This window comes from Oncorhynchus mykiss, chromosome 1, assembly GCF_057628025.1.
Source record: "Oncorhynchus mykiss isolate SJ-2025 chromosome 1, ASM5762802v1, whole genome shotgun sequence".
Taxonomy (NCBI): Eukaryota; Metazoa; Chordata; class Actinopteri; order Salmoniformes; family Salmonidae; genus Oncorhynchus; species Oncorhynchus mykiss.
The window spans coordinates 4,626,920-4,640,000 of record NC_143022.1 but is presented as its reverse complement, the minus strand read 5'-3'; the positions used below and the strand labels follow the sequence as shown (position 1 = coordinate 4,640,000).

The 13,081-nt window shown below is 45.6% G+C and overlaps 1 protein-coding gene across 5 annotated transcripts in view; it reads left to right on the top strand.

Annotated features, from left to right (window-relative positions):
* LOC110524992 (sushi, nidogen and EGF-like domain-containing protein 1) overlaps positions 1-13,081 on the top strand; it is a 155,577-nt gene that overhangs the window by 65,183 nt on the left and 77,313 nt on the right. For all 5 annotated transcript variants that reach the window (XM_090233026.1, XM_090233064.1, XM_090233100.1 and 2 more), the window contains 3 exons: positions 888-944; positions 1,313-1,420; positions 10,324-10,416. In XM_090233026.1, the coding sequence (XP_090089152.1) occupies positions 888-944; positions 1,313-1,420; positions 10,324-10,416 (258 nt within the window). The remainder of the gene's footprint in view (positions 1-887; positions 945-1,312; positions 1,421-10,323; positions 10,417-13,081) is intronic.

Sequence of the window (13,081 nt, the reverse complement as noted above, 5' to 3'; positions counted from 1 at the left end):
TGCATCTTTACTCTGATTCTGAATGCCAGCTAGGCCATTTGGGAATAGGGGGCCATTTGGGAATAGGGGGCCATTTGGGAATAGGGGGCCATTTGGGAATACGGGGTCATTTGGGAATAGGGGGTCATTTGGGAATAGGGGGCCATTTGGGAATAGGGGGCCATTTGGGAATAGGGGGCCATTTGGGAATAGGGGGTCATTTGGGAATAGGGGGTCATTTGGGAATAGGGGGTCATTTGGGAATAGGGGGTCATTTGGGAATAGGGGGCCATTTGGGAATAGGGGGCCATTTCTAGGTTTATTTTACACGTCTGGAACAACGGTACATGATATAAAATGTTTCCATAGGCGGCCGGTGAGCCCTACTTCCTGCTCTCTGTTTTGACTTCCTGCAATAGAACATGTTTCCAATTAGGACAGCAGGTATTAAACGAAACCTGACTAACCTCTCTCTCTCTCTCTGGGAGGATGAGACGGGTGAGGTCACATCCCAAATGCAACTCTTTTCCTTTTATATAGTGCACTACTTTTGACCATGGGGGCCAGTAGTACGTAGTGTACTGTATAGGCAACAGGGTGCCGTTTGGGAGTATCCCGAGAGTGGCTAGGAGCTCCGTGTTAGAGTGACCTGGTGGTTTGTTGAAAAGTTTTGCGGCGTCTCCTGTTTTCAGAGCCTCAGCGTCGGTGTGGTTAGCTAATGGCTGAGAGCTGAGACCTTGGCGATGGGCTTCTCTACCAAGAGCAACAACACGAAACAGAGAGAAAGAAAGAGCTCCCTTTGTGTTATATTGCTGTGCCGTAGTATGCCGGCACACTGTCCTTGTAACTGTCTGAGTGATTCTTGCGATTAGCTAGAAAGCCTCAACCTATCATATTTTCTTTCGTAGAGTTGGCGGTGGTCCGTGTGAATTCATCATCTACTCCTCAAACTGAAAATCGAACAGGTGGGTTTTTCGCTTTGGAGGTCATTTGAATGTAGGTCGTCAGACCGTCTATGATTTTGCCAGACAGAAGAAACATGGAATCGGCTCGGAGTCCTATTGGACAGAACCACCTCTCTCTGTCCAATAGAAAAAGAGCATCTTGTCTGTGATAAACGTCTTTCTCAGAGCTAATCATTTCCTAATTTAAAAAAAAAAAATGTACACATTTTTATTCCAAACACTTGTTTCAAAGTACTGTACTTTCCTGTTCTCTATGGTGTTTTGGCATCATACACTGTGTTGCCTTAGGCCAAGTTATGGTATAAACTAAAGTAGATGTCCAGCCTCATCCTAAGCTTCTATCCTGGTTCTTCTTGTCTGTCTGGCAGTGTCCTGTGAGGGGGAGGGCTGTGACAAACACCAGATCTGTGAACACACCGGCTCTGGGAGTTACAACTGCACATGTACCCAAGGATTCTATGGTGACAACTGTGAAGGTAAAGTAGTGACTGGGACAGAACCTGCTCTAGTTGGATACATTTAGACAGCAGGCACAGGTCAGAGCCGATTCTAGTAGAGTCTAGTTGGATACGTTTAGACAGCAGGTACAGGTCAGAGGCTTTTCTAGTAGAGTCTAGTTGGATACGTTTAGAAAGCAGGTATATCAGTGGCGGTCAGTGACGTTTAAGATGAGGGAGGAAGGTTTATTTAAATTTATTCATGAGCACGGCCTTATTTCGGTTACAGCATATTGGATGACTGTCATTCATATTCCATTCACCCAGTTCAATGTAACATCGATACGTTTAGGCTACTACGTGATACTAAACTGTTCCCTGTACCCTTCATGAGGTTACTACAACCTAGTCTATGAATTAAAGTTTACAACGTAGGTGCACACAGGTCGAGAGAAACATTTGAGGTGACAGACGGTGACATATGGACAGGCAGTGACACATTCAATACCTCCTTGAACACTCTGGCCTGCATCTGTCTGATCTGGGGGTGTATTCATTAGTCCAACAGTTGCAAACGAGAGTTTCTATTGGACAAATTCAGGTATGGTTATCCCCGTTTTATTCCCGTTTGCTTCCGTTTTAAGAACAGTTTTTCAACAGAATCGGTGGAATGAATACACCCCTGGTCACGCGTAAACACAGTTCACTTTCATAGCAGCCACGTGGTATTCAAAGCAAATCAAATCAAACTAAGTTTGTCACATACACCGAATTGCTGTGGGTTTGATCCCACAGGAATGTGCCTCAGTACCTGGAAGAAGGAAAAAGAAAAAGCTCTAGTCTGTTCTGCTGTTCATCTGTAACTCCCAGTTTACTACGGGATCCTGGGGAACAACAGGCGATCCTGGGGAACAACAGGCGATCCTGGGGAACAACAGGGGATCCTGGGGAACAACAGGCGATCCTGGGGAACAACAGGGGATCCTGGGGAACAACAGGGGATCCTGGGGAACAACAGGCGATCCTGGGGAACAACAGGGGATCCTGGGGAACAACAGGCGATCCTGGGGAACAACAGGCGATCCTGGGGAACAACAGGCGATCCTGGGGAACAACAGGCGATCCTGGGGAACAACAGGCGTTCCTGGGGAACAACAGGCGATCCTGGGGAACAACAGGCGATCCTGGGGAACAACAGGCGTTCCTGGGGAACAACAGGCGATCCTGGGGAACAACAGGCGATCCTGGGGAACAACAGGCGATCCTGGGGAACAACAGGCGTTCCTGGGGAACAACAGGCGATCCTGGGGAACAACAGGCGATCCTGGGGAACAACAGGCGATCCTGGGGAACAACAGGCGATCCTGGGGAACAACAGGCGTTCCTGGGGAACAACAGGCGATCCTGGGGAACAACAGGCGTTCCAGGGGAACAACAGGCGATCCTGGGGAACAACAGGCGATCCTGGGGAACAACAGGCGTTCCTGGGGAACAACAGGCGATCCTGGGGAACAACAGGCGATCCTGGGGAACAACAGGCGATCCTGGGGAACAACAGGCGATCCTGGGGAACAACAGGCGATCCTGGGGAACAACAGGCGTTCCTGGGGAACACCAGGCGATCCTGGGGAACAACAGGCGATCCTGGGGAACAACAGGCGATCCTGGGGAACAACAGGCGATCCTGGGGAACAACAGGCGATCCTGGGGAACAACAGGCGTTCCTGGGGAACAACAGGCGATCCTGGGGAACAACAGGCGTTCCTGGGGAACAACAGGCGATCCTGGGGAACAACAGGCGATCCTGGGGAACAACAGGCGATCCTGGGGAACAACAGGCGATCCTGGGGAACAACAGGCGATCCTGGGGAACAACAGGCGTTCCTGGGGAACAACAGGCGATCCTGGGGAACAACAGGCGATCCTGGGGAACAACAGGCGATCCTGGGGAACAACAGGCGTTCCTGGGGAACAACAGGCGATCCTGGGGAACAACAGGCGATCCTGGGGAACAACAGGCATTCCTGGGGAACAACAGGCGATCCTGGGGAACAACAGGCGATCCTGGGGAACAACAGGCGTTCCTCGGGAACAACAGGCGTTCCTGGGGAACAACAGGCGATCCTGGGGAACAATTGCTTCATGGCCCGTTTTTTTTAATTAGTTTACTTACAAGGGGAAGTGCCGCTTTGTCTAGACTTGAAAGGACAAGGGGCCTCTGCCTGGGCTGAAGCTGATGGTTGGTATTTATTCAGGTAGTTTCATCAGACAAGGGTGGTGTAATATGCCTTGCAGCACGGCAGCAGAGTAGCGCAGAGAACCGGCAAACTATTCTCTATGTACTACTTTTTACCAGGAAACTCTGACACTCTGCTATTCCTATTCCCTACATGCATTGATTTTGACCATGGGGACTCTAACTACATCCCAAATGGCACCCTAGTCACTAGTTCCTATTATTGCTAGTCAAAAGTAGTGCACTGAATAGGGAATAGGGTGCTATTTGGGATGAATTCGCTGACTGTTCCACGTACGCCTCTGGATGAGGTCCACGCCACTCTACAGGCCCTGCTGTCTCCTCTATGGTCCTGCTGTCTCCTCTATGGTCCTGCTGTCTACTCTATGGTCCTGCTGTCTCCTCTATGGTCCAGCTGTCTACTCTTGGTTCTGCTGTCTCCTCTATGGTCCTGCTGTCTCCTCTATGGTCCTGCTGTCTACTCTATGGTCCTGCTGCCTCCTCTATGGTCCTGCTGTCTCCTCTATGGTCCTGCTGTCTCCGCTATGGTCCTGCTGTCTACTCTATGGTCCTGCTGTCTACTCTAAGGTCCTGCTGCCTCCTCTATGGTCCTGCTGTCTCCTCTATGGTCCTGCTGTCTCCTCTATGGTCCTGCTGTCTACTCTATGGTCCTGCTGTCTCCTATATGGTCCTGCTGTCTCCTCTATGATCCTGCTGTCTACTCTATGGGTCCTGCTGTCTACTCTACGGTCCTGCTGTCTCCTCTACGGGTCTTGCTGTCTCCTCTACGGTCCTGCTGTCTACTCTATGGGTCCTGCTGTCTACTCTATGGTCCTGCTGTCTACTCTATGGTCCTGCTGTCTACTCTATGGTCCTGCTGTCTACTCTATGGTCCTGCTGTATACTCTATGGTCCTGCTGTCTACTCTATGGTCCTGCTGTCTTCTCTATGGTCCTGCTGTATACTCTATGGTTCTGCTGTCTCCTCTATGGTCCTGCTGTCTTCTCTATAGTCCTGCTGTCTACTCTATGGTTCTGCTGTCTCCTCTATGGTCCTGCTGTCTCCTCTATGGTTCTGCTGCCTCCTCTATGGTCCTGCTGTCTACTCTATGGTCCTGCTGTCTACTCTATGGTCCTGCTGTCTCCTCTATGGTCCTGCTGTTTCCTCTATTGTCCTGCTGTCTCCTCTACGGGTCTTGCTGTCTACTCTATGGTCCTGCTGTCTCCTCTATGGGTCCTTCTGTCTCCTCTATGGTCCTGCTGTCTCCTCTATGGTCCTACTGTCTCCTCTATGGTCCTACATACTCCTCTACGGGTCCTGCTGTCTCCTCTATAGTCCTGCTGTCTACTCTATGGTTCTGCTGTCTCCTCTATGGTCCTGCTGTCTCCTCTATGGTTCTGCTGCCTCCTCTATGGTCCTGCTGTCTACTCTATGGTCCTGCTGTCTACTCTATGGTCCTGCTGTCTCCTCTATGGTCCTGCTGTCTCCTCTATGGTCCTGCTGTTTCCTCTATTGTCCTGCTGTCTCCTCTACGGGTCTTGCTGTCTACTCTATGGTCCTGCTGTCTCCTCTATGGGTCCTGCTGTCTCCTCTATGGTCCTGCTGTCTCCTCTATGGTCCTACTGTCTCCTCTATGGTCCTGCTGTCTACTCTATGGGTCCTGCTGTCTCCTCTATGGGTCCTGCTGTCTTCTTTATGGTCCTGTTGTCTCCTCTATGGGTCCTGCTGTCTCCTCTATAGTCCTGCTGTCTCCTCTATGGTCCTGCTGTCTCCTCTATGGTCCTACTGACTCCTCTACGGGTCCTGCTGTCTCCTCTATAGTCCTGCTGTCTCCTCTATGGTCCTACTGACTCCTCTACGGGTCCTGCTGTCTCTTCTATAGTCCTGCTGTCTACTCTATGGTCCTGCTGTCTCCTCTATGGTTCTGCTGTCTCCTCTATGGTCCTGCTGTCTCCTCTATGGTCCTAATGTCTCCTCTACGGGTCCTGCTGTCTCCTCTATGGTCCTGCTGTCTACTCTATGGTCCAGCTGTCTCCTCTACGGGTCCTGCTGTCTACTCTACGGGTCTTGCTGTCTCCTCTATGGTCCTGCTGTCTACTCTATGGGTCCTGCTGTCTCCTCTATGGTCCTGCTGTCTCCTCTATGGTCCTGCTGTCTCCTCTATGGTCCTGCTGTCTCCTCTATGGTCCTGCTGTCTACTCTATGGTCCTGCTGTCTCCTCTACGGGTCCTGCTGTCTCCTCTATGGGTCCTGCTGTCTCCTCTATGGTCCTGCTGTCTCCTCTATGGTCCTGCTGTCTCCTCTATGGTCCTACTGTCTCCTCTACGGGTCCTGCTGTCTCTTCTATAGTCCTGCTGTCTACTCTATGGTCCTGCTGTCTCCTCTATGGTTCTGCTGTCTCCTCTATGGTCCTGCTGTCTCCTCTATGGTCCTAATGTCTCCTCTACGGGTCCTGCTGTCTCCTCTATGGTCCTGCTGTCTACTCTATGGTCCAGCTGTCTCCTCTACGGGTCCTGCTGTCTACTCTACGGGTCTTGCTGTCTCCTCTATGGTCCTGCTGTCTACTCTATGGGTCCTGCTGTCTCCTCTATGGTCCTGCTGTCTCCTCTATGGTCCTGCTGTCTCCTCTATGGTCCTGCTGTCTCCTCTATGGTCCTGCTGTCTACTCTATGGTCCTGCTGTCTCCTCTACGGGTCCTGCTGTCTCCTCTATGGGTCCTGCTGTCTCCTCTATGGTCCTGCTGTCTCCTCTATGGTCCTGCTGTCTCCTCTATGGTCCTGCTGTTTCCTCTATTGTCCTGCTGTCTCCTCTACGGGTCTTGCTGTCTACTCTATGGTCCTGCTGTCTCCTCTATGGGTCCTGCTGTCTCCTCTATGGTCCTGCTGTCTCCTCTATGGTCCTACTGTCTCCTCTATGGTCCTGCTGTCTACTCTATGGGTCCTGCTGTCTCCTCTATGGGTCCTGCTGTCTTCTTTATGGTCCTGTTTTCTCCTCTATGGGTCCTGCTGTCTCCTCTATAGTCCTGCTGTCTCCTCTATGGTCCTGCTGTCTCCTCTATGGTCCTACTGACTCCTCTACGGGTCCTGCTGTCTCCTCTATAGTCCTGCTGTCTACTCTATGGTCCTGCTGTCTCCTCTATGGTCCTGTTGTCTCCTCTATGGGTCCTGCTGTCTCCTCTATAGTCCTGCTGTCTCCTCTATGGTCCTGCTGTCTCCTCTATGGTCCTACTGACTCCTCTACGGGTCCTGCTGTCTCTTCTATAGTCCTGCTGTCTACTCTATGGTCCTGCTGTCTCCTCTATGGTTCTGCTGTCTCCTCTATGGTCTTGCTGTCTCCTCTATGGTCCTAATGTCTCCTCTACGGGTCCTGCTGTCTCCTCTATGGTCCTGCTGTCTACTCTATGGTCCAGCTGTCTCCTCTACGGGTCCTGCTGTCTACTCTACGGGTCTTGCTGTCTCCTCTATGGTCCTGCTGTCTCCTCTATGGTCCTGCTGTCTCCTCTATGGTCCTGCTGTCTCCTCTATGGTCCTGCTGTCTACTCTATGGTCCTGCTGTCTCCTCTACGGGTCCTGCTGTCTCCTCTATGGGTCCTGCTGTCTCCTCTATGGTCCTGCTGTCTACTCTATGGTCCTGCTGTCTACTCTACGGGTCCTGCTGTCTCCTCTACGGAACAGCTGCTTGCTGCATAAACCACATGACACATCCTGTGTTAATGTACTGCTACCTCTAGTACTATTTCACCTCCTTAGAGGGAAATATCATACTGTGCACATTGATCCCAAATGGCACCCTATTCCTATAGGCCCTGTTCAATAGTAGTGCACTAAATAGGGAATTTGGTATCATTTGGGATGCGGACTGTATGTGTGTGTTAGGAAATGGACAATGTGTTTTCAAAACCGGAGGGTAGGTTCTCCCGCGAGACATTGGCTTCCCCCACCGAGGCTGAAGTCCTGTAGCCACGATCAACACAGATTTATTTCTCAGCTCTTTAATAGTATGTGAGCCATTGCAAATTCACGCTACTCCTCAACCCTTGAGCTGAAGAAGTAACTATCAAGGCTTATATAGACTTTCCTAAATCTCCCAAATACTTTCCTGCCTGGCTCACTTGGAAGGCCCTGTGGAAAAAGGAGCAGGATCCTCGAGAGAGAAAGTAGCAGAAGAGAGAAGGACAGGGAAGGAGAGAGAGAAGGTAACATTACACAGGATGTACGGAGAGCCTCCTAATCGGTCCTCCTAGATCAAAGAGAAAACACACGGCCAATGAAAACCTCTCCAGCTAATTAACAGTCCATTCATTTGCCCCAGGGGGCATAGCTCCATTTTGATAATTATTGAGTGCCAAATGGCACCCTATTCCCTATATAGTGCATGACTATTGACCAGGGCCCATAGGGCTCCGGTCGAATACAGTACACTACATAGGGTATAGGCTGATATTCGGGACACAGGCCACAAAACATGTTCCAAATCATGAGAAAAAGAATACCCATCCGTCGTCCTTCCTCCCTGACTTCAAAGGGAAGTGGTTTAGCAGTGATACATCCACTTCCTGTTCTTCACTGCTGCAATTCGGAGGCAGAGAGAGGAGAGAAACATTTAAATATTATTTTCTTTAGCATTGATACAGCTACTTCCTTTATTTAGCATTGATACAGCTACTTCCTTTATTTAGCATTGATACAGCTACTTCCTTTATTTAGCATTGATACATCCACTTCCTTTATTTAGCATTGATACAGCTACTTCCTTTATTTAGCATTGATACAGCCACTTCCTTTATTTAGCATTGATACAGCTACTTCCTTTATTTAGCATTGATACAGCCACTTCCTTTATTTAGCATTGATACAGCTACTTCCTTTATTTAGCATTGATACAGCTACTTCCTTTATTTAGCATTGATACAGCTACTTCCTTTATTTAGCATTGATACAGCCACTTCCTTTATTTAGCATTGATACAGCTACTTCCTTTATTTAGCATTGATACAGCCACTTCCTTTATTTAGCATTGATACAGCTACTTCCTTTATTTAGCATTGATACAGCCACTTCCTTTATTTAGCATTGATACAGCTACTTCCTTTATTTAGCATTGATACAGCTACTTCCTTTATTTAGCATTGATACAGCCACTTCCTTTATTTAGCTATGAGAACGGTCTGGTTCTTGTGAACTACAGCTAGCTATGAGAACGGTCTGGTTCCTGTGAACTACAGCTAGCTATGAGAACGGTCTGGTTCCTGTGAACTACAGCTAGCTATGAGAACATTCTGGTTCCTGTGAACTACTGCTAGCTATGAGAACGGTCTGGTTCCTGTGAACTAGCGCTAGCTATGAGAACGGTCTGGTCCTGTGAACTACAGCTAGCTATGAGAACGGTCTGGTTCCTGTGAAGTAGTGCTAGCTATGAGAACGGTCTGGTTCCTGTGAACTACAGCTAGCTATGAGAACATTCTGGTTCCTGTTAACTACAGCTAGCTATGAGAACGGTCTGGTTCCTGTGAACTACAGCTAGCTATGAGAACGGTCTGGTTCCTGTGAACTACAGCTAGCTATGAGAACGGTCTGGTTCCTGTGAACTACAGCTAGCTATGAGAACGGTCTGGTTCCTGTGAACTAGCACTAGCTATGAGAACGGTCTGGTCCTGTGAACTACAGCTAGCTATGAGAACGGTCTGGTTCCTCTGAACTAGCGCTAGCTATGAGAACGGTCTGGTTCCTGTGAACTACAGCTAGCTATGAGAACGGTCTGGTTCCTGTGAACTACAGCTAGCTATGAAAACGGTCTGGTTCCTGTAAACTAGCACTAGCTATGAGAACGGTCTGGTTCCTGTGAACTACAGCTAGCTATGAGGACAGTTGAAGTTCTCTGAGACTGGGATACTGTTGATGTTCTCCTGGACTGGGATACTGTTGATGTTCTCCGGGACTGGGATACTGTTGATGTTCTCCGGGACTGGGATACTGTTGATGTTCTCCGGGACTGGGATACTGTTGATGTTCTCTGGGACTGGGATACTGTTGATGTTCTCCGGGACTGGGATACTGTTGATGTTCTCTGGGACTGGGATACTGTTGATGTTCTCCGGGACTGGGATACTGTTGATGTTCTCTGGGACTGGGATACTGTTGATGTTCTCTGGGACTGGGATACTGTTGATGTTCTCCGGGACTGGGATACTGTTGATGTTCTCCGGGACTGGGATACTGTTGATGTTCTCTGGGACTGGGATACTGTTGATGTTCTCCAGGACTGGGATACTGTTGATGTTCTCTGGGACTGGGATACTGTTGAAGTTCTCCGGGACTGGGATACTGTTGATGTTCTCCGGGACTGGGATACTGTTGATGTCCTTGGGACTGGGATACTGTTGATGTTCTCTGGGACTGGGATACTGTTGATGTTCTCCGGGACTGGGATACTGTTGATGTTCTCTGGGACTGGGATACTGTTGATGTTCTCTGGGACTGGGATACTGTTGATGTTCTCTGGGACTGGGATACTGTTGATGTTCTCTGGGACTGGGATACTGTTGAAGCTACCGCTCTAAACGTGTTAATAGACCTCTGAGGTTGTACATGTAGCTTTTTCGATGGCTATCTCTGTCGCAAATGACCCAACATGCTATGAGCTGTTCTGTGTCTTTTGAGTCCGTGTCTGTGACCTCTTCTCTTCTGTCTGTGTCTGTCATCCACAGAGGAGTGTCTGTGCCAGAATGGTGGCGTCTGTGTGGAAGTGAATGGGACCTGTGACTGCTCCTCCGGCTTCACTGGACTCTACTGTCAGTTTGGTACGTATCATATTATATACAGGACTCTACTGTCAGTTTGGTACATATCATATCATATTATATACAGGACTCTACTGTCAGTTTAGTACATATCATATCATATTATATACAGGACTCTACTGTCCGTTTGGTACATATCATATTATATTATATACAGGACTCTACTGTCAGTTTGGTACATATCATATCATATTATATACTGGACTCTACTGTCAGTTTGGTACATATCATATTATATACTGGACTCTACTATCAGTTTGGTACATATCATATCACATTATATACAGGACTCTACTATCAGTTTGGTTCATATCATATTATATACAGGACTCTACTATCAGTTTGGTACATATCATATCATATTATATACTGGACTCTACTGTCAGTTTGGTACATATCATATCATATTATATACTGGACTCTACTGTCAGTTTGGTACATATCATATTATATACTGGACTCTACTGTCAGTTTGGTACATATCATATTATATACAGGACTCTACTGTCAGTTTGGTACATATCATATCATATTATATACTGGACTCTACTGTCAGTTTGGTACATATCATATTATATTATTTATATACAGGACTCTACTGTCAGTTTGGTACATATCATATCATATTATATACTGGACTCTACTGTCAGTTTGGTACATATCATATCATATTATATACTGGACTCTACTGTCCGTTTGGTACATATCATGTTATATTATATACAGGACTCTACTGTCAGTTTGGTACATATCATATCATATTATATACTGGACTCTACTGTCCGTTTGGTACATATCATGTTATATTATATACAGGACTCTACTGTCAGTTTGGTACATATCATATCATATTATATACAGGACTCTACTGTCCGTTTGGTACATATCATATTATATTATATACAGGACTCTACTGTCAGTTTGGTACATATCATATCATATTATATACAGGACTCTACTATCAGTTTGGTTCATATCATATTATATACAGGACTCTACTGTCAGTTTGGTACATATCATATTTTATACTGGACTCTACTGTCAGTTTGGTACATTTCATATCATATTATATACAGGACTCTTCTGTCAGTTTGGTACATATCATATTATATTATATACTGGACTCTACTGTCAGTTTGGTACATATCATATTATATACAGGACTCTACTATCAGTTTGGTACATATCATATTATGTACTGGACTCTACTGTCAGTTTGGTACATATCATATTATATTATATACTGGACTCTACTGTCAGTTTGGTACATATCATATCATATTATATACTGGACTCTACTGTCAGTTTGGTACATATCATATTATATTATATACTGGACTCTACTGTCAGTTTGGTACATATCATATCATATGATATACTGGACTCTACTGTCAGTTTGGTACGTATCATATTATATACTGGACTCTACTGTCAGTTTGGTACATATCATATCATATTATATACTGGACTCTACTGTCAGTTTGGTACATATCATATTATATTATATACTGGACTCTACTGTCAGTTTGGTACATATCATATCATATGATATACTGGACTCTACTGTCAGTTTGGTACGTATCATATTATATACTGGACTCTACTGTCAGTTTGGTACATATCATATCATATTATATACTGGACTCTACTGTCAGTTTGGTACATATCATATCATATTATATACTGGACTCTACTGTCAGTTTGGTACATATCATATCATATTATATACTGGACTCTACTGTCAGTTTGGTACATATCATATAATATTATATACTGGACTCTACTGTCAGTTTGGTACATATCATATCATATTATATACTGGACTCTATTGTCAGTTTGGTACATATCATATCATATTATATACTGGACTCTACTGTCAGTTTAGTACATATCATATTATATACTGGACTCTACTGTCAGTTTGGTACATATCATATTATATTATATACTGGACTCTACTGTCAGTTTGGTACATATCATATCATATTATATACTGGACTCTACTGTCAGTTTGGTACATATCATATCATATTATATACTGGACTCTACTGTCAGTTTGGTACATATCATATCATATTATATACTGGACTCTACTGTCAGTTTGGTACATATCATATCATATTATATACTGGACTCTACTGTCAGTTTGGTACATATCATATTATATTATATACAGGACTCTACTGTCAGTTTGGTACATATCATATTATATTATATACAGGACTCTACTGTCAGTTTGGTACATATCATATCATATTATATACTGGACTCTACTGTCAGTTTGGTACATATCATATCATATTATATACTGGACTCTACTGTCAGTTTGGTACATATCATATCATATTATATACAGGACTCTACTGTCAGTTTGGTACATATCATATTATATACTGGACTCTACTGTCAGTTTGGTACATATCATATCATATTATATACTGGACTCTACTGTCAGTTTGGTACATATCATATCATATTATATACTGGACTCTACTGTCAGTTTGGTACATATCATATTATATTATATACTGGACTCTACTGTCAGTTTGGTACATATCATATTATATTATATACTGGACTCTACTGTCAGTTTGGTACATATCATATTATATTATATACAGGACTCTACTGTCAGTTTGGTACATATCATATCATATTATATAAT